Source organism: Schistocerca nitens, chromosome 3 (assembly GCF_023898315.1).
Source record: "Schistocerca nitens isolate TAMUIC-IGC-003100 chromosome 3, iqSchNite1.1, whole genome shotgun sequence".
Taxonomy (NCBI): Eukaryota; Metazoa; Arthropoda; class Insecta; order Orthoptera; family Acrididae; genus Schistocerca; species Schistocerca nitens.
The window spans coordinates 799,046,519-799,069,742 of record NC_064616.1 but is presented as its reverse complement, the minus strand read 5'-3'; the positions used below and the strand labels follow the sequence as shown (position 1 = coordinate 799,069,742).

Here is a 23,224-nt window from a genome sequence, read left to right as displayed (position 1 = left end):
CTCACTCACTCACACTCTCTGCCGGTTGCAAGTTTTCAATCACCTGTCACAATTACAGATTTGTGGGTGAAACAGTGATTTTGTTTTGAATATATCATCATATCCCCATCTTGACAATAAAACAAGTAGAAACAGGTAAAGACTAAGCATCTCTGTTGTATATTTCACTGGTTATTCTCCTAGAGGGGCATTGATGAGTATCCACAACAACACTGACTTTACCTAAGATGGTTCTATTTGAATAGACCTCATTCTTTCTCCTGTCTGCATAGTGATGAGTTTGCAATAGTTTAAGATACATTGTGCGCATGTAGTAGTGTGTTCGTATACCAGATCTGGTTCATAATCGTGTTACCTCCTAATGGTCCAGAACCAGGAGAATAGAACTGAAAAAAATGCCCTAATTGTAGCTCTGCATCACAGATGCTATTTTGGCAGACAGTAGCAACGAAAGTTGGCATAGACCATTCTGCAGTGGTGTGTGTGTTTCATTGTATCAAGCAAACTGGTGCCAATGGAAATGTTTTGTAATCTTGAAAACTCTAAGTAACATTACACTGGGAAGATCATTTCATATGTCTACAAAGTAAACATCAGATAACTTGTATTGTGCCTGAAATTCCCAAGGAAGTAAACAGTATGTGAGCAGCTCCACACTCTGTCTCCATAGTGCAGAGCTGTCTCCATGAAAAAGGTTTAAAGTGGTGTATAATAGCCAAAAAAAAAAAAAAAAACCAGGAAGGGGAAACTTTATTGACACATTCCTCGGGTCAGATACATCACATGATCACACTGACAGAACCACAGGCACATTGACACAGGCAACAGAGCATGCACAATGTCGGCACTAGTACAGTGTATATCCACCTTTCGCAGCAATGCAGGCTGCTATTCTCCCATGGAGACGATCATAGAGATGCTGGATGTAGTCCTGTGGAATGGCTTGCCATGCCATTTCCACCTGGCGCCTCAGTTGGACCAGCGTTCGTGCTGGACGTGCAGACCGCGTGAGACGACGCTTCATCCAGTCCCAAACATGCTCAATGGGGGACAGATCCGGAGATCTTGCTGGCCAGGGTAGTTGACTTACACCTTCTAGAGCACGTTGGGTGGCACGGGATACATGCGGACGTGCATTGTCCTGTTGGAACAGCAAGTTCCCTTGCCGGTCTAGGAATGGTAGAACGATGGGTTCGATGACGGTTTGGATGTACCGTGCACTATTCAGTGTCCCCTCGACGATCACCAGTGGTGTACGGCCAGTGTAGGAGATCGCTCCCCACACCATGATGCCGGGTGTTGGCCCTGTGTGCCTCGGTCGTATGCAGTCCTGATTGTGGCGCTCACCTGCACGGCGCCAAACACGCATACGACCATCATTGGCACCAAGGCAGAAGCGACTCTCATCGCTGAAGACGACACGTCTCCATTCGTCCCTCCATTCACGCCTGTCGCGACACCACTGGAGGCGGGCTACACGATGTTGGGGCGTGAGCGGAAGACGGCCTAACGGTGTGCGGGACCATAGCCCAGCTTCATGGAGACGGTTGCGAATGGTCCTCGCCAATACCCCAGGAGCAACAGTGTCCCTAATTTGCTGGGAAGTGGCAGTGCGGTCCCCTACAGCACTGCGTAGGATCCTACGGTCTTGGCGTGCATCCGTGCGTCGCTGCGGTCCGGTCCGGTCCCAGGTCGACGGGCACGTGCACCTTCCGCCGACCACTGGCGACAACATCGATGTACTGTGGAGACCTCACGCCCCACGTGTTGAGCAATTCGGCGGTACGTCCACCCGGCCTCCCGCATGCCCACTATACGCCCTCGCTCAAAGTCCGTCAACTGCACATACGGTTCACGTCCACGCTGTCGCGGCATGCTACCAGTGTTAAAGACTGCGATGGAGCTCCGTATGCCACGGCAAACTGGCTGACACTGACGGCGGCAGTGCACAAATGCTGCGCAGCTAGCGCCATTCGACGGCCGACACCGCGGTTCCTGGTGTGTCCGCTGTGCCGTGCGTGTGATCATTGCTTGTACAGCCCTCTCGCAGTGTCCGGAGCAAGTATGGTGGGTCTGACACACCGGTGTCAATGTGTTCTTTTTTCCATTTCCAGGAGTGTATATAAACTAAGTGCAGGATCCCATGATTTACTTGAACCAGTGAGTCTGTCCTTGTTAAGTAAGCTGCTCCAGTCTTCTCATCTGCATCATGATGCTGGTATCTCCATATTTCATTTCATGCTCAATGTCAGCTGATTAATTTCTGCTTAAGTTAGGTATACTCTTGCATTATTTACACCTCTGTTCTGCAACCATTATACTCATGTCCAACATATGACATGCCACATTAAAAGTCCAAGATCACCTTTCACACAATACAGTAGACTTTTTAAATTCATAGAAGGGATTAATATACATTGGAAGCCATGAAATATTCACTGGCTATTCAGAGAAATGGAGTCAGCTGCTTCTTCATTAATGATGTTTCTCTCTGCGGGTGGTGTTGGCTCATGTATGAGTATGCAGTCTTTTTGGAAACTTCATTCAGGTGTCTCCATTCATCAGTGGTGCTTTCTTTTTCTGATACCATATGTGCTCCGTGAACCTTTGTTTGAAGCACAGAACTTTTTTGCAGTGGTTGGTCATGGCTTGTGACATGGAGATAGTGATTGGCATAGGTGGGCTCCTGTAAACAAACTATAAAGTATCCATGTTCTTTCTGTTAAACAAAACATGAAGATTGTTTTATTATTTGACAAAACTGGGAAACAGCCACTAGGGCAGGGCAATTTGTACCTTTCACAGTTTCATTGTAATCCAAACAGCAAGCTGTATCTGATGAATACAAGAAGGGAGGTTGATATTTTGTGTAAAGAAACTGACAACTCAGTTGAAAATGCAAAAACTTGTAAGCAAATTACTGTTAAATTTTTTGTCATATATTTATATACCAGCGTAATTCCGCTTTATTATTTAATATGAAGATATTTTATGGATTCAAAAGTTGTGCGTCTTACTAGCATTACTGTTTGTTTTAAATTTACTCATAGAAGTTTGGTGGATCTACTGTGTTCCAGTGGAGTGGAATTATTTCTGCATCTAAAGCTGGTTTCTGTTGTGCAGTTCACTCTACTTATGTCTCTTCATTTTTATATTCATTTTACCAGGAAAGATATACAAAATTTGAGTGTCTAGGTATATGTACTTTCACTTGCTTGCTGTTTGCATGCCTCACACCACATTTGGTTATTATTTTCTAGTTTATTTAGCATTTCCAGCTATGTAAATAGCTGGAGTTTATCCTGTAACTAACAGTAAATTAAGTATAGTTATCAAAGAGGCAAGCCCTGCATCTCTAGTAACATCATGCTTTTTCTGGAATAGTAAGCAATAGTAAAATAATCTTAAAATATCCAACTTCCTAATGAGAGGGTATCAGATAGGCAACATAACCAGATGTTAATGTTCTGATATTTCTTTTATGCCATTATCAGCTTTCAGTACTAGTAGTTCTACAACTTCGCAACAAGATCCACTTGTTTCCCTTTCTCTGTTTATGATTATGATAATGAATATTGCTGTCGTATTAATTTGCGACAACATTGGTTGCTGCATATGTGACAAGTTAAAATACAAATAATAAGAAAATTAATAAAATATGAAGACATTATCCACCTGTCTGTAAAATATATTCATGTTTGTTTAAGTAGGTGGAGAGCAACATCAAGCATACTTTTTTACTACCAATAATGTAATTACAGTAACAACTTCTGTAAATGTGTTGCCATGTTGTCCCATTCATTATATGATTATTTATTGTAATCCCACGGAATGTAGTCCATCACTAATATTTATTGTCCTCTTTCAATTATTAACACACCACAAGAGTAGATATAATAATGCATGCGTAGCAGCTGTACCCTTGGGGAACATGGTGGACTTGGTGTTAAAAACCATCAGTGTCTCTTGCTACTGTAGACATTTTATAGTAACACTGTGAAACCTAGAAAGCATAGATGTAACATCAGACTGCCCTGCTTGGTGTAGGTAGCAAAAGTTCAGTATTGCTCAGCACATAGTGACGCAGTATCCAGCGGAACAAACAGTGGTTTCAAGTGGAGTTCACATTGTGAATGACTGGCTCAAAAAAGAATGCAAAACACAGCAGTGTTGTCATATGCATATGAGATTAGTCCATAGTGATAACTGAAAGATAGGTACAGTCCACAAGCTTAATGTCCATGCAGGTGTCCTTTTCAGACTACAGTGAAACCCCTGTTTCACATTTTCGTGGTGTCCAGTCTTAAAAACTGTAAAACTGAGGAAAATGCACAATCGAGGAAAATGTTAAAACACCAAAATACAAGCAAAAATGTATGTAATTTGCATATATGATTAAAACTCAGTCCTCGCCAATGGCATAAAATCTGTCTAAGTAAAGAAAATTAAATGTACAATACAGTGTATATACAATAATTTGTGGCAGGGGGTTTCATCAGTTCTTAAAAAATCAGATGTGTAAGAGCAAAATTAGTATCTGGGTACAAGATAATCAAGCTATTTTCCGACAAGCTAAGACCAAAAATTACACATCAAAACATGCCTTTTTTAGGCATCTTTCCTTTGTGTTCACCCAGAAAAAAGCAAAAATTGATGAACATGATGGGTTAACCAAATTAAACCAAAAACTGAAGTACAGTTAAAGGCATCGGAATCCAACACGTGGGGGTGGGTGTTTTCCTTCTGTAGCCAATGGCAGGTTAATTTGGTCGTATAAACTTCAACACCATATACACTAAGCTCGAAACATATTTTCCACTACGTGATCTGGACACCATTTGGAAACATCTCCAGAAACACCTATTCGTAGCAATGTTGGTACAGCTCAAAGGAAACAATGTTTCAGATCAGCTACTGATGTCACCGCTGCATGGCGCAAGTGTATATATGTCGCATTGTGTTGTATGTTGTATAGAGTTGTTAGTTGCCCCCCCCCCCCTCCTCTTGTGTTAAGTTTTTCCAGAAGCAGACAGTAGAGTTGTTATCGTTGTACCAGGCTGATGGCTGCTTCTGGAAGATATGAAGCAAGCAGTACAAGAACAACAATGAAACAAGATGCTTTACAGAAAACTACTGCTAAGAGAGACAGCGTAGCAAACAAAATAATGTCGTTTGTCATAGCTTGCTTCAAAATGTGAAACAAATACTGAAGATTCTGTAATGAATCTCCCGTTGACAAAAGACTAAAACTAACAGCATGTCTGTTTGTAATTGCTTTCTTGAAATTCCTATCATTTTTTAAGAGTATGGTGATAACTGTATTTGCCGAAATTCAAAATGGTTAGATGATAATCAAGTGAAATTTCGGAAACTAGAGCTGTCTTCCGTATTCAGTTCCCACACATAGCAAATTTTTCCCACCAGTTCTTCTGCAATATGTTTTCCCTCACCAAAGACTACTGTATGCAAACCAACAAATAGATTTATTACGACGACTAATCAGATTTTGCCAAATATTAACAAATACAGTACAAACGCAATACAAACTCTCTATCAAAATAAAATCATAGTTTTAAAATCAATTGTGACCTTGTTTGATAAATGCAACCTTATTGTGTAAAACTATGAAACACTGAGAGGTGCTTATGGTCTTCAGATCCCAAGTCATGATAAAAAAAAAAAAGAATGAGTGACGAAGACGCCTTTCATTGTGTTTACGTCAACCTTTGAATATCAATAATGCAGACATGATGTGGCAGACAATACAAAAACAACACTACAAGTAGCATTGGTGACGATGCGAATACACTGAGAAATGGTTACTGCCAGTGTGGACAGAAACGGAGACAAGAAACAGTCTGAAACAGATGCTATGCACTGTAGGAAATAATCTTTCAGGCAGAAAAAATTGTCCAGTGGCAGTGTGGTTGCAGATTCCCGCTACCGTATCATAATGGATAATGTCATGGTTAACTTAGTTTGAGGTTATAGGTTTGCAGCCCGCTGCATGCATATATCAGTTTCATTATTAACATCATACAGTATGACATCTCGTGGAAATCGGGTTTTCTGCCGGTTATCAGCGTCTTCCAAACACGATATTTCGACATCATTACTTGACGTCTTCATCAGGTGTTCGCAGTCTCAGGGAACGCCTGATGAAGACATCAAGTAATGATGTCGAAATATTCTGTTTGGAAGACGCTGATATCCGGCAGAAAACCCGATTTCCACGAGATGTCATCAAATCGCCGGGAAAGTCTAAGAAATTAAATCATGCAGTATGTTCTGCAATATTCGATGTTGTTTAACATTTCTGTCTGGTTAGAGAATGAAGGATGAAACAAATATTTCTCTGTTTGGGATTCCACCCGTCTACTTTGACCCATGACGTCATCAGTAAGATGGAAATGCCTATTCTCAAGGTCTCCAATATGGCGCATATGATGTCATTACATGCACACGGCAACAAACATTAATGTACACATAAATTAGGCAGTAACATCTCCCTCCAGAAATACAAACTAACAGGAGAATCATGGGAAATTGGGGGTTTTAGGGTGGGCACAAGCTAAATACAACAGAAAAAACACTGGACTCGCATTCGGGAGGACGACGGTTCAATCCCGCGTCCGGCCATTCTGATTTAGGTTTTCCGTGATTTCCCTAAATCGCTCCAGGCAAATGCCGGGATGGTTCCTTTCAAAGGGCACGGCCGACTTCCTTCCCCGTCCTTCCCTAATCCGATGAGACCGATGACCTCGCTGTCTGGTCTCCTTCCCCAAAAACAAACAAACAAACAGAAAAAAAACCAGCACACCACAATCTCAAAACACACACAAAAAATTACGACATTCTGCTACACCAACAAAATGCAGAGGGATCGAAAACTTCCCGTGACATATATAGCTCAACTGCAACTTCAATATCACAAAACACCTACAACTACGAAAATTGGAATTGGACATTCTCCTTAACTTACATAGGTCAACTACAATTATTGATACCAAAAAATCATCTACAACTATGAAAAATAAAACCAAAACATCTCAAAAACCCAAAAATCAAACATTCCTACAAAAATTAAAACACATTGAATACTCCATAAATACAGAAAACATCTCAACTGAGGAAGAATAGACACAAAAAAATCATTTCCATCAACAAATTAAGGAAAACGCACATGTAGAAACAAACTAACTCCTAACCACCCACAGCCTTCTAACCCCCCCAAGCAACCCACATCACTCCCTCCCCCCCCCCCCCCCAAAAAAAAGGCCAACAAATAAAAACCACAAAATAAACGAAAATCAATCACGCCTTACAAATCAGCAACAACTGCAACAAAAAAGGTCCTCTACAACATAATCATAAAATAACCCTCCCACCCACAGCCCACCCGCCTAAATCCACAATCTCCTCCTCCCTGCTGGCATATACCAAACCTAAACTACCCACAGAACACTTCTGCACTCATAGGCAGCACACCGCACCTGGTACACGCGGAACTCTGGGACCACAGCACTGCTATGGCACCTGCGGATGGGCTTATAATAGTCCGAACCCGTCATGTGAAAATAAAGTAATTTACAACTGAAGCAGTATTCTCTACCTCTGCTGTAATGCTCAGTTGTGGATGTTCTTCCAATAGGATTGTTTGTATGCCATTTATAACTCGTTCCATCACATAAAATGTCAATAGGAAGAAAACGGGGCGAAGTCGATGGAGACAACAAGTAAGAACATAGAATCTAGTAAATCTTACTAGGAAGAAATATAAAAACGAGGTACTTCTAGCTTCGATCCTACAGGTTTTTCACAGGAGCTACGAATTTATGGTGTAGAATCGCAAAAACTGTGAAATCTGAGAACGTAAAATCGAAGTTTCACTGTAGTCTACTACTGTTTATTCCACAGTTGTTTTGTACATGTGGTATTTAGATTTTGTTCTTAGATCTCTATGTAAAAAGTGTAATTTTTTTACTAAAATAGGTAATGCTCTTCATTTTTATGTCTGTTCGCTCCCAACAGCTGATTGTTCCTAATTTAAATGTTTAATAATAGTGTTTACCTTCTTTGTGACATAGTATCCTTCTACACTGTCCAGTGACACTAATAGACCATATCTCAAAAGCTTCAGTACAATCCCCAAAGAAAAGATGCATATTTGAGTTCTACCATTGTGTCTTCCAGAACGATGACGTCACATGGGGAATGTTAAGGAAACATTCCCCCAGACTGTAATGCTCACTCCTTCAGCCCGGAAACTCGCTTGCAGACGTTTCACACTTAACACACCGACAGGCATTTATCTGACAGAGCGGAAAACTTGATTCGTGAGAAAAGGCCACAGGTCATCACTCAATGGACTTCCAGTTGCTGTATCAGTGAGAAAATTCCAGCCTCTGTCACCAGCAAACAGCAGTCTGCACAGGTGCACAAACTAGGCGTCTGCTGCAGAGGCCCGTACACAGCAATGTAGCTCTTCGGTTCATGTGGGTGGTCAGTTGCTCAACAATTGCACGTCTATTCACCCGTACACATCTCTGCAGCCATCATTCGGCCACGTGATCTGTGGCCCATGGTGCACCACTGCCACCTCAGTGCCAGTTTTGGATAGCACCATTTTACCATTCACTGTATACTTTAACCAAGGCAGTACATGAATGTTCTGTTTCCTGTGTCCCCTGACATGTTCTATATATGCTCCACCACTAGTGCTGCCAGTGCTGTGAGTGGTTAAAATAATCTATGTTCATCCCCCCCCCTCCCGCCCCCCCTCTCCTCCTTAGAGCCCAGAGTATACCCGTCATTATGTTCCTGTATATTGACGAAATTTGTAGACTTTGTATAAAATCGATCAAAACTGGTTATGGTCGAAGCACAATGCGACCCTGGAAAAATCTGAAGTTGGCCTGGAAAACCTGAGAAACTCTGGGAATATTTTTTTATTTATTTTTTAGAATCGCTGGAGTCACTATAACAACAGAGGTCATATATTACTGAAAGTTGTCTAGGACAATGGGTTTCTTGTTAACACATTCCTCTAGAAGAAAGGAAGAGAGATGGACCTGAAAAGAACCAAATTGTAGTAAAAATAAAACTGACTTTATTTTACCAAATTATCTTCACGATTTCTCCATCGTAAGTTCAACCGTTTGCTCCCTAAAATTTATTTTGTTTTGATAATTTGTAAGTGTGGTATCATCATCATACATTAAGTTGAAATATAGGAAACTAAACAGTTTGTGCACATAAAAAGTAACCAAAAATGGTAAGAGTGCAGATCACTAAGGTACTCTTCTTATGCCATTAAGAAAGCCTGACTTTTTTTGTTTGAATTGGGTAAGATTATTTGTTTACTACTGCACATGTAAGAGTTTAATAGTGTCTGTATCTTACCTATTTATTTTCAGGGATATTATGTGATACTGTGTTAAAGACCTTTGTTAGATCAGCCAATATAGCACTTGTATGTTGCTTTTGTTCAAATGCCTGGAACACAGACAATATATTATCTTGCAATCTTTTGCTGTGCACTGGCCATTACGAAATCTATATTGGATATCATGTAAGAGGCACTTCCCCACCCCACTGATTGTATATATTGTTGGAATTACGGCAGTAGAGCTATAATTTCATAGCTATTCCATATCTCCCTATCTGTGCACATGCAAATGTTAATAGGACATAGGTAGAAAATACTGAATAAAACAAAATTATTCACAAATGATGGTGTTTTGTTGATGAGTCCAAAGTCCTGCCTATTCCTTGCAGATATGTACAAGAAATGAAAGCTACATTAAAGCACTTTTAAATTTGTTTCAACCTTTTCTTCTATAACGATAGAAGCTGAAGTTATGAATTAAACTTCGTGCCAAGGCTGGGACTTGAACATGGGTCACCTGCTTATTAGGCAGACGTGCTAGCCATTAAGCCACCCTGGGATTATGGCTAACACAGCAGCCCAGAAGATAAAGTTGAGACTCGTGTCTCCAGGAGAATGTAATTACATCAGATCATTATTTCAGCTTCTGTAACCAATTCGTCTGTTTTTAGAAACTGACGATTTTGCTACTGTGCATTTCATAATGTATTATCAAAGTCTAAACACTTTTGACAAAGGAAATTATTTTGCATTTAATCATACAGTACCAGACATTAGAAAATGATGATGGCTGTGCAATAAGCATTTGTTCAGTTGACAGTGGACTGCAGCTGGTTAAACAGCTGGCTGTAGCCATACTGTTTGCCAGTTTCTTTATTTGGAATTGGAAGATCTATTTCCTTAACTCCTGGATACATACAGATCCATTGATAATGACATTTGTCTAACTGGACTCATTATGAAATTGAATTAGTACTTTTCTCAAATGAAGTATTGTGAACTAACCTATGCAATATTCTGAAAATAGTGTGTCGTCGTAAAGAGTTGTTACAAGTGTAGTTTGTGATCTGCAAATGGTAAGCTATTGTTAACATGTCTGCAACTAGTGCAGCTGGTAAAATGAAATTTCTGAGACAAAATTTACTTTTTCTTCCTGTTGAATCCCCCGACCACGACCACCTCCTTTTCTCGAATTTCGTACTGCACCCTGTAGGCTGGGAATTGACTTCATTGAAATGACAGTTAAATGTATTCCCCACAACCAGCAAAAGCATCACAGAACAGAGAAGCTCTAAAATATATTTTGCTTGTACTCAGTAATTCTCATGTTAATCACACACACAGATAGAACTGTCCATGTTGTGCCATAGTTATGTGAGAGTAATAGACAAAGAAATCTCATATTATAATTATTTTTCTCATGAATCTGTGTATATCAGCTGACAGCATTTTATATCCTGTTCCATTAAGGTTCACTGTACATCGTAATAGAAGAGAAAAAATCAGCTTGGTGTTACTAACCTAAGTTATTCGTGAGGATAGCGTGGCCAAATTGAAATCAGTTTATACTAAAACTTTTGTCTTCTAAAATGTGTTCTAACTGATAATGCCAGGTTGTGTGAAATTTGTGTGCCAGAACTGAATTAAATGAAATAAGTTACATCCTTAAATATAGCAGACAATATCCTTGGATGGAGCGATTGATGACTGCTGTTCTGATCATATTGGACTGCTGAAATGTATCAGATGTATTTCATCAATTAAGACATGGAAAGTGATGTAATTTACGTTGTTTTAGGTAAGTTGCTGTAAGGTTGCATTTATTTTGTGGAACTGTGATGAAATATTACAAAAGAATGGAAAAGTGATGATGACTGGTGATGTCCTATTTGCGGATAAGATTCTGCGTAGCTTCTAAAACCAGAACTTAAAGTACTTTTCCATGTGTGTGGTTTCATATCGGAGTCCTCCGTACCTTTTTTCCCTACTTTATCATAAAGCACAGCAGAAAAGGCTGCATGCAATTGGAAATTGCAGAGAGTAACAAACACTTTAAAGCATTCACTGTATAAGACATACTCGAGTAGAACAATTAGTTGTGCACTTCTTGGGAAAAGGGAGGGGGAGGACGTGGGAATATGTGAGGAATTGCAGACATAAGGAGAGCATTGTTTGTTTCACAAGATTTTGTCTTCATGTGTTGCAACTCATTTGTTTATGCTGAGCAAATAGTTACAGCCAGTATAGTGAATATGTGACTTTAGAGGGTTTGTAGTAGTAGTAGTAGTAGTAGTAGTAGTAATTGTGGTGATGGTAAGTGTTTGTGGCAATGGTCCCCATATCCCCATTCATCAGTGAAGGTATTAGTTTTGTAATTCCAAATTGATAGTCATTGAGAAGACAATTCCATATCAGAAAATATTTTAGTCACTTGTATTATTTTCACATACTTAGTCATTTTCGTTGAATAACAGTTTCATATTTGATGGTAGTAATAATACAGTAAAGATTTATTAACTGTTAAATACTCATTCTGTTGGTATTTTATTGTATAGAATGGGTTACTCGTAGTTAAATCCTAATACTTAGATTTTTGAGTGAACAGTAGAAGTTAGTTTTTCAGTTTCTGTGGTTTTATATGGTTGTTGTTGTTGTTACTAAATTAGCTGTTTGAATAATATTCTAATTACAGGATCAGGAGTAAACATCCTATTAATAACACCTGAGAAGGCAATTAAGCTTACAGCCAATGATTTCTTCAGACACCATTTATCTCCAGGAGGAGGGTAAGAAACTGCAAGCAGTAGAGTAATTGGTTTTTAACGTCAGTAAGATTGTTTCTTTGTTATTATTTAGGTAGCCTGTAGTTTTTTTTTTTTACTCCTCTTCATGTCTTGTCTTAGTTCTGCACTCTCATGCAGAGTGGCAAAATTCTCAGTGCAGCTTTTTACAGGGTTCATTAAGTTACATACAGTGACTGTGATGAACATGAATTTCTAATCCCCACATTGTGTATCAATGTCATTGGTTAAACTCCTAACCTCGCCGCAGTGACATATGGCTTGAAGACTTAACATATTGTCACCTGTAACTCTTAAATTGAGAGAGGGCGTTAAATTCTGTGAACCCCTTTAGCACTTTTCAGTAGTACAAGGCTGCACTGAAACATGTTTCACCTTCTCTCATTCATTTCCATATTCATCTATCAAAGCTAAACCTTTTTTTTTTTTTAAAAAAAATAAGTGATTGACTTTCACATTCATTGCATCATGACAGATTGGCACAAATATACATTTTTGATGTGATAGAATTTGTTGCAACAGTACTACATAAAATTACTAATTCAGTAAACAAGAATCACCATACAGGCCTCTTCCTAGCACTCAACAAACAGAGCAAATTGATCTAATTAAGAGTTTTTTTCCATGAAGAATTGTTTTTGGATGAAAGCAGTAATGAAAGAAGATGTAAAAGGCTATTGATCAGCAGGCAATCAAAAACAAAGGAGAAATGAAAAGGAATAAGGAAGTCAACTGAAGTGACACTGACTGCAGACACCTACAATAATATATATTAAGCCTCTGTGAGCATGCCAGAGAACATTTGTGCATGGACCAGTGAAGCTTTGTGTCTTGAAAGTGTAAAATCTTGTCAATAGTAGGAACCTGCAGTGGACTGGAAAAAGCAGACATCTTAGTCTATGAAGAAGGTACCTGGTTAAGTTTGACAGAGAAAAGAGTCACACACATGACAGCAAGTGAGAAATGAGCATGCAGTCAAGAGTGGCTAACAGTTTGAATCAACTTCTGTTGCAGTGCCCTGTAAGTTCTGAACAAGTGGCTGAACTTTCTGGTGATACCTAGTTGTCACAAAAGAAACAGACTATCGTGTCTGTAGAAGATTCACCGTGTCACCTACCATAGGCACATGTGGAGTAGAGTAGACCAGGAATAGTGTGCAAGAACAAATGTAAAGATACTATAAGAAAACATTCTGAAGAACATGCCACTGTGAAGTTAAAAGAAAGTAAGAAACTGCAGCATGGTTCTCATACACGTAGTCCTGTGAAGCATGAAGCATGTGGGTTGTAATTGAGCCAGAAGAAACATTTTACCTGCTTCGGTGATAGGAAGAGTATCAAATTTTCTTACACAGAAGCTGTGACCTCTGGTGGGCCACACAATCACACATTGCAGGCTCCACTCAATTATCATAAAAGACAAATGTATCTTGTCTACTGACCTCAAGATGAGCTTCCATTTGATGTTTTTATTTAAAAATGCATCAGTAGAAAAGACAATGCATATTTTGCAGCCATTTGTTATTTGACTTGTGTAACCGATTACAACAATGTATAATTAAAACTTATTTTAGGTGAGAGGTACATTTTGTGATGTGGTCAATAATATAGCACTGGGACCTTGCTCTAGCCAAACACAATACAGAATGTTTGAGAAATCGACTCTTTACCCTCCATAATCACACTCAAAATGCTGATGTCATTATGATTCTTTACACATTTGGACTCTCAGAGAAGAGGAACTCTGCAACTGCTGCTACCAAATTAATCATCAGCACACAAACATTCAATTTACAGTTGAAATAGTGAAATATTGCATACTGCCTTTCCATGAAGTAGTTGTAAATAGAACCCTAAAGAACACATTTGCATACAGCCTATACAGGAACATTACCAACACCATTTGAGTGAAAGAATTCTATCCCACTCTGTAGAAATCAACTTGGAAAGTATGAAAAAGACGATGACAGAAAAGCTACCATTTCATCTCTGTGGCTAACACCAACTAAAGACCATCAAAATGTGCAATTTGATGTCTTCCTCGCCTTTGGAATGTCCACAAATTGTGGAAAGCTGCAACCATTTAGGACTAAATGCTGCTCCTGTATACCTTTCTTGGAAGTGTGACAGTGCACAATATACCAGTCATGTCATTGTGTTTGGAATTCACTTTAGTACAAGAGGTTTGTGTTTATGGAAGTTAAAACATAATTTAATCATCCTAAAATGATAAAGTTCATGGTGCTTATGGTTAATTGTGATTAAGATCAGTTGCTGAAATTTGCAAGATATATCTGTGTTACACATTATAGTGTGTTATGAACCTTTATTATAAGCACAAGTACCAAGTAGCACCCAGCAGTGTTCTACAGTAAATTTTTTATGGTATCTGAAAAGATAATTGATAAATATGAACGATATTAGATTGCTTAGGTAAACAGTTTTGCCACTAACAAAGTTGCTGCTTGCAGTTCATTCTCTAATGATTACCTCAAATTTATAGTTATATTCTTATGGTTTGACAGAAAGAAATTGCCATTGGGACGTGAGATGCTGGCTGGCGGTCTAGCAGGCCTTTGCCAAATAATTATTACAACACCAATGGAGTTACTAAAAATCCAGTTACAGGATGCAGGAAGACTTGCAGCTCATGCAAAAGAAGGTAAGAAAAAAATTGAAAGATGTTAGAAATGAATACTGTACAGTAGTGATATTTGTAGTGCAAAATTGGTCTACACAGGTTTCATGTATAACTAAAGCATAAATCAACTGTGTACATTATTACAAAGTGAGTTTGATACCGTATTTACTCGAATCTGAACCGCACTCAAATCTAAGCCGCACCTGAAAAATGAGGCTCGAAATCAAGGAAAAAAATTTTCCCGAATCTAAGCCGCACCTGAAATTTGAGACATGAAATTCAAGGGGAGAGAAAAGTTTTTGGCCGCATCTCCAAATCGAAACAAAGCTGGTCCATTGTAATATGAGACACAATTTAGATCGAATGAATGCCGATACAGCTACAGTAGTTTGGTTCGAGTCTTAAGCTTAGCAGTTAAGCTTTACCAGGTAGCTATTGCTATGCGTCAGGTGCTCCGTCCGTATTTATACGGGTACCCTTCCTTTTTCACGTGCTTCGTCTGGTTTGAATTGATTGCTTATTTTTCTTTGATCTGATAAGCGCCGTTTTCTTTGTTATAGGTGTTTACGTCACTCTAAGTTAAAATTGCATTACTGTACTGTGTCATGCATTGTTTGTCGCATTCTGATAGTGCATGTTTATGGCCTGTCACCGCTAGCGGCATGGCTTGGTTATGTGCGTGCTACCGCAACTTACAATTAAAAAAAAGAGAGGAATCGTCTCATTAGTGAAACAATGGCAAGAAACTGCTATTTGTTGTTACTTACACTGCTGCCTTCTTTGATAATGATCAACAAGAACCAAATAATAGACTGTGTATGATAGAAGATGTTCTGAACGAGAGTTTGGCGAAAATTTTTCTCCGTTTGAAAATCTTTGCAGGCACCTCTTTAGTACATTACATTCTGCACAGAATTTAGTCATCTTAGATTTAAAAATTTAGTCAATAGCTGTGCTTCATTCCTGACTGTATCACTATTAGGCATAAGAATAATACGAATATAAACATGACATGATATATATATATATATATATTCTTCCGCGTTTGCTGTTGTCTCACTCTAGTTTCGTAGTTTATTAGGCAGACAGGATTTAAATGAGATAGCAGCAAACACGAAACAATACATGGCAAAATGTTGATATTCGTATTCTTCTTATGGTGAAGAGAATACTGCATGTGATTCACAATTCATAAAAGTTCCTATTAGCAACCATCTCTTCTCACAGGTAGGAAAAAATTCAGAACGTAGAGTTGGCCATATTGACAAACATCCCAAACAGTCTTGCCAGTCGGATTTTCATAGTACATTGAAATGCTGCTACATTCGAAAATGAACAATACAGAATCTGTATTTACTTCGTTGGATAATGTATGAAAATGCAGCGGTCGAAACTCGAGGTGGAGAAAAAAGCTCGTCTTTCACCTTGTTTTAAATTTATTTACTGACGCAGAGGTTTTGGCGCCAGTGTATCTTTGTGCCTACAAAGCATGCCTGTGTAGCGCTACATATATTCGACGGCAGAAGTTAGTTGTGTTGGCATCCACCAACATTTTTCAGAACTTCCGCTTACTTTGCACTCGATTCTAAGCCGCAGGCGGTTTTTTAGATTACAAAAACCGGAAAAAAAGTGCAGCTTAGATTCGAATAAATACGGTAATTCTTAGTGTGAGAGAAAGACAGTGTTAATGATAGGCAGCATTATCTGGTTGTATGGCTTACATTTTTTACAGAGTAATTTATTTCATGCAGGTGCTTCTGTAGCTGGACAGTATGTCTCTACTGTATAACTGCTGACAGTGGTACTTTAGTGAATTTAATAATGGTAGATCTTATTGTTTTTCTCTTTATATTCTCTTGGGGGGGAGGGGGGGGGCATAAACAGTGAAGTTAAAACTTAGTAGTAACTTTAAATTTCACAACAAAACCTCCCTTGAGCACATCACATATCCTGACTCTTCATCTATGTGTTTAGTTCTCTTTAATTTTATAGTATTTATTTTGTTTTGGTATTTTAACTAAATCCATGTTTTGGACACTATGCTAAATGTCTCATTATCAAGCTTTGCCTTTTGTAGTGCATTCTGTAGCTGATTCAGAAAATATGCTATCATTACTTTATGCCTCAAGCAATGTACAGAGTGAAATGGTGACTTTGCACTGCTATGTTAAGCAAAGCTAGCTAGGACAGCTGTTACACCTGCAAGAGGACCTACAGAAGCAGAATAGGGATCTGCAAATTCAAATTGCAGCACAAGACGCCGTGGGTTTATACTGTCAAATGTTGAATACGACAGTCAGTTTTCACACTGAGTCTAATGTGGTTTCCACTCCATAAATGAAAAACACAAATACTGAAGTTCCTGTTGGAGAAGCCTGAACTGTTGTTCAGTGTTAGATGTGGCATTCACAGTAGTAGTGTTATTATCGATTATACAAAAGTTTGCTGTGGCTGTTAACAGCTTGGATGCCTGAGCTGTCAAAATGGTGTCAGATGTGTTACATTAAAACCACACTCACAATAATCGTACCTTCAATTGAACCAACAAATGCAACAAGTTCTTCAGTTTGAGCTCATCAACGATAGATCACCACAAGAATTCTGGTGACATCTGAGGAGCATCATGGAAGAGGAAGCACTGTCAAATTAAACACTGTGGCATATTCAGTTAATGTAAACCATCACTTTCAGTGAAAACAGTGGTGGTGATGTGTGGGAAGACCTACATTAATTCTGCACTTGCAGTAGTGGACAAGGTGCATGCTATATTGGGACAGGCCTGTACCTCACTGGTGACACAGGGAGGTCCTTTTCAGTGAACAGGTAGCTAGGGACATCAACACTGGGGAGACTGCAGCTATATGGCATGAACAACAGATTAAGAAGGAGGGAGAGGAGGAATCTGTGCTCACTACAGGGTGACAGGGTGAGTGGCTGGTTGTTACACAGTCGTGTCACTTGAGACCGAGAGTCAATTTGGAGGCTGGCCACACCCATTCACTCTTTCAGTGGGCAGGTGGCAGCTCCTTCAGCAGGATATGAGCAGGCATGTGGGGAGAAGTATTTACTAGTTCTCAGGAGCTCTAATATAAGTTGTGGTGTCTCTGCCGAGGTTCTCATCCCAAATGTGAGGTAACCCCTGCCCACAACTATCATGGGTGTGGGATGCAACAGTCTGCAAATTGTAGCTCATTTTGGCGCCAGTAATGCCTGTCTGGGTTCAGAAGACATCCTCAGCTTCTACAGGTTGGTGGTGGAAGTGATGAAGACTGCTGGCTTTGCTCACAGGGTTCAAGCAGAGCTAACAATTTGCAGCATCTTACCCACGATCGATTGGGGTCCTTTGGTTTGGAGCTGAGTGGAGGGCTTCAACCAGAGGCTCAATTGATTCTGTGTTGATGGTCGTGGCTGCAGATTTCTGGACCTGCATTATGGGGTGGAGAATTGTTGCAATCCCCTTAGAGAGGTCAGGGGTGCACTACACAAAGGAAGCAGCTACGCACGTAGCAGAGAACTTGTGGAGAGCATATGGGGTATTTATTGCTAGGTGGTAGTTAGAGGGCCTCTGATGAATGGCGCCAATCAGTACATAGATTGCGAAATCAGATCACATTCAAAGTAGAGACAATTTAAGTGTCAAAATTTTTACAGTGAATTGTCAAAGTATTCTTAACAAAGTTCTTGAAATTATTGCCTTCTGGGAAAGTTGTCATGCTCCAGTTATTCCTAGGACCAGGAGCTGACCGAAACCCAAAGTAGAAAGCTCTGAAACATATATCACAAAGACAGATTAAACATCATAGGAAGTAGTGTTCATTGCTATCTGGATGTGAGTAGCAGGCCTAGATGTTGTCAAGTTCATTATTGGATGTTTTTGCTGGTCACCTGATTTCACCATAACAGTTGTAGAATCATTCAAGTTAAGTCTATGCTCAGTAGTGTGGAAATACCCAGATCATGCAGTATTGTTTGGAGACGACTTTAATCTACTGAGTATAGACTTGGACGTCTATGGAGTCACTGCAGGTGGTAAGGACGGACAGAGAGACAGACAATGTTGTGACCACATTTTCTGTAAACTGCCTTGAACAACTACTTAAATGACCCACATGTAATGGAAATATTTTAGGCCTTGTAGCTATAAAAAGGCCAGACCTTATTGGCAATGTCAGTGCCTAGTAAGTGGATTAAAGATGTCAAAGACCCTCCAAGGTTTAATAATCAAATTGGTAAAATGCTGTGGAAACAGAGATTGTTGCACTCTCAGTTCAAAAAAGAACACGCAAATGTTGGCAGACAAAAATTAGTAGAAATTAACAACTCTTCCACCATATTACTTTAGTGAGAGATTTGCATAGAACCCGAGAATACTTACGTCGTTCGTAAAATCGCTAAGCGGGTCGAAGGCTTCTGCCTGGTCATATGTCGACCAGCCTAGATTGGCAATAGAAGCCAGCAAAAGAAAAGCTGAAGTATTAAATTTCAGATTTAAGAAATCATTCATACAGGAGAATTGTACAAAAAATACCGTTGTTTGACTGTTGTACAGGCTCCTGCATAAAGGACATAGAAAAAGACATCCATGGCATAGAGAAGCAGCTGAGAGCTGAAATCAAATTAGTCAGTAGGTCCAGATGGAATCCCAATTTGATTTTACAGAGAGTACTCTACAGCATTAGCACTTACTTGCTTGCATTTATCTCAAATCTCATACCCAACGCAAAGTCCCTAGTGACTGCTAAAATGCCCAGGAGATGCCTGTATATAAGAAAACTAAAAGAACAGACCAGCATAATTACAGACCAATAACGGTAACATCAGTATGCTGCAGTATTCTTGAGCATATTCTGAATTCAGATACAAAAAAATTCCCCGAGTCAGAGAAGCTTCTGTCCACAAAGCAAAGGAATGGAGGGTAACAAGCAGATTCCATATTCCTAAATCTCAAGAAAGCAATAGACGCAGTCCACTGCAGACTGTTGATGAAGGTCTGAGCATATGGATTTAGGTTACCATGTATGTGAGTGGCTCAAACGTTCTTTTATGTAACAGAACCCTGTACATTGTCCTCTATGGTGAGTGTTCATCAGAGACAAGGGTAACCCTAGGAGTGCTCCAGGCAAGTGTGATAAGACCATATAAATGACCTGATTGGTAGGTTGAATGGCTGTTTGCCAATGATGTTGATGATGATGATGATGATGATGATGATGTGGATGTGATGTACGTGAGGGTATCGCTATTGAGTGGCAGTAGTAGTATATCTACATATACAGGGGCTGTTCAAAAAGTAAGGTGACTTTTGAAATTGCGCAACTATGGTGTGCTCTCTCCCCCCCTCACTCTCTCCCCCGCCCCCTCACTCTCTCCCCCGCCCCCTCACTCTCTCCCCCCGCCCCCTCACTCTCTCCCCCGCCCCCTCACTCTCTCCCCCCGCCCCCTCCCTCTCTCCCCCGCCCCCTCACTCTCTCCCCGCCCCTCACTCTCTCCCCCGCCCCCTCACTCTCTCCCCCGCCCCCTCACTCTCTCCCCCGCCCCCTCACTCTCTCCCCCGCCCCCTCACTCTCTCCCGCCCCCTCACTCTCCCCGCCCCCTCACTCTCTCCCCCGCCCCCTCACTCTCTCCCCCGCCCCCTCACTCTCTCCCCCGCCCCCTCACTCTCTCCCCCGCCCCCTCACTCTCTCCCCCGCCCCCTCACTCTCTCCCCCGCCCCCCACTCTCTCCCCGCCCCCTCACTCTCTCCCCCGCCCCCTCACTCTCTCCCCGCCCCCTCACTCTCTCCCCCGCCCCCTCACTCTCTCCCCCGCCCCTCACTCTCTCCCCCCCGCCCCCTCACTCTCTCCCCCGCCCCCTCACTCTCTCCCCCGCCCCCTCACTCTCTCCCCCGCCCCCCCTCACTCTCTCCCCCCCCCCCCCTCACTCACTCTCTCGCCCCGCCCCCCCTCACTCACTCTCTCGCCCCGCCCCCCCTCACTCACTCTCTCGCCCCGCCCCCCCTCACTCACTCTCTCGCCCCCCCCCCCTCACTCGCCCCCCCCCTCACTCACTCTCTCGCCCCGCCCCCCCTCACTCACTCTCTCGCCCACCCCCCCTCACTCACTCTCTCGCCCACCCCCCTCACTCACTCTCTCGCCCACCCCCCCTCACTCACTCTCTCGCCCACCCCCCCTCACTCACTCTCTCGCCCACCCCCCTCACTCACTCTCTCGCCCACCCCCCCTCACTCACTCTCTCGCCCACCCCCCCTCACTCACTCTCTCGCCCACCCCCCCTCACTCACTCTCTCGCCCACCCCCCCTCACTCACTCTCTCGCCCACCCCCCCCTCACTCACTCTCTCGCCCACCCCCCCTCACTCACTCTCTCGCCCACCCCCCCTCACTCACTCTCTCGCCCACCCCCCCCTCACTCACTCTCTCGCCCACCCCCCCTCACTCACTCTCTCGCCCACCCCCCCCTCACTCACTCTCTCGCCCACCCCCCCCTCACTCACTCTCTCGCCCACCCCCCCCTCACTCACTCTCTCGCCCACCCCCCCCTCACTCACTCTCTCGCCCACCCCCCCCTCACTCACTCTCTCGCCCACCCCCCCCTCACTCACTCTCTCGCCCACCCCCCCCTCACTCACTCTCTCGCCCACCCCCCCCTCACTCACTCTCTCGCCCACCCCCCCCTCACTCACTCTCTCGCCCACCCCCCCCTCACTCACTCTCTCGCCCACCCCCCCCTCACTCACTCTCTCGCCCACCCCCCCCTCACTCACTCTCTCGCCCACCCCCCCTCACTCACTCTCTCGCCCACCCCCCCTCACTCACTCTCTCGCCCACCCCCCCTCACTCACTCTCTCGCCCACCCCCCCTCACTCACTCTCTCGCCCACCCCCCCTCACTCACTCTCTCGCCCACCCCCCCTCACTCACTCTCTCGCCCACCCCCCCTCACTCACTCTCTCGCCCACCCCCCCTCACTCACTCTCTCGCCCCCCCCCTCACTCACTCTCTCGCCCGCCCCCCCTCACTCACTCTCTCGCCCGCCCCCCCTCACTCACTCTCTCGCCGCCCCCCTCACTCACTCTCTCGCCCGCCCCCCCCTCACTCACTCTCTCGCCCCGCCCCCCCTCACTCACTCTCTCGCCGCCCCCCCTCACTCACTCTCTCGCCCGCCCCCCCTCACTCACTCTCTCGCCCGCCCCCCCTCACTCACTCTCTCGCCCGCCCCCCCTCACTCACTCTCTCGCCCGCCCCCCCTCACTCACTCTCTCGCCCGCCCCCCCTCACTCACTCTCTCGCCCGCCCCCCCCTCACTCACTCTCTCGCCCGCCCCCCCTCACTCACTCTCTCGCCCGCCCCCCCTCACTCACTCTCTCGCCCGCCCCCCCTCACTCACTCTCTCGCCCGCCCCCCTCACACACTCTCTCGCCCGCCCCCCCCTCACACACTCTCTCGCCCGCCCCCCCTCACTCACTCTCTCGCCCGCCCCCCCTCACTCACTCTCTCGCCCGCCCCCCCTCACTCACTCTCTCGCCCGCCCCCCCTCACTCACTCTCTCGCCCGCCCCCCCTCACTCACTCTCTCGCCCGCCCCCCCTCACTCACTCTCTCGCCCGCCCCCCTCACTCACTCTCTCGCCCGCCCCCCCTCACTCACTCTCTCGCCCGCCCCCCCTCACTCACTCTCTCGCCCGCCCCCCCTCACTCACTCTCTCGCCCGCCCCCCCTCACTCACTCTCTCGCCCGCCCCCCCCTCACTCACTCTCTCGCCCGCCCCCCCCCTCACTCTCTCCCCCGCCCCCCTCACTCACTCTCTCCCCCGCCCCCCTCACTCACTCTCTCCCCGCCCCCCCTCACTCACTCTCTCGCCCGCCCCCCCTCACTCACTCTCTCCCCCGCCCCCCCTCACTCACTCTCTCCCCCGCCCCCCCTCACTCACTCTCTCCCCGCCCCCCCTCACTCACTCTCTCCCCCGCCCCCCCCTCACTCACTCTCTCCCCCGCCCCCCCCTCACTCACTCTCTCCCCCGCCCCCCCTCACTCACTCTCTCCCCCGCCCCCCCTCACTCACATCTCTCCCCCGCCCCCCCTCACTCACTCTCTCGCCCGCCCCCCCTCACTCACTCTCTCGCCCGCCCCCCTCACTCACTCTCTCGCCCGCCCCCCCTCACTCACTCTCTCGCCCACCCCCCCCTCACTCACTCTCTCGCCCACCCCCCCCTCACTCACTCTCTCGCCCACCCCCCCTCACTCACTCTCTCGCCCACCCCCCCCTCACTCACTCTCTCGCCCACTCCCCCCTCACTCACTCTCTCGCCCACCCCCCCTCACTCACTCTCTCGCCCACCCCCCCTCACTCACTCTCTCGCCCATCCCCCCCCTCACTCACTCTCTCTCGCCCACCCCCCCT

The 23,224-nt window shown here is 43.8% G+C and overlaps 1 protein-coding gene across 2 annotated transcripts in view; it reads left to right on the top strand.

Annotated features, from left to right (window-relative positions):
* LOC126248823 (mitochondrial glutamate carrier 1-like) overlaps positions 1-23,224 on the top strand; it is a 199,389-nt gene that overhangs the window by 141,676 nt on the left and 34,489 nt on the right. For both annotated transcript variants that reach the window (XM_049950235.1, XM_049950236.1), the window contains 2 exons: positions 12,081-12,174; positions 14,714-14,850. In XM_049950235.1, coding sequence (XP_049806192.1) covers positions 12,081-12,174; positions 14,714-14,850 — 231 coding nt within the window. The remainder of the gene's footprint in view (positions 1-12,080; positions 12,175-14,713; positions 14,851-23,224) is intronic.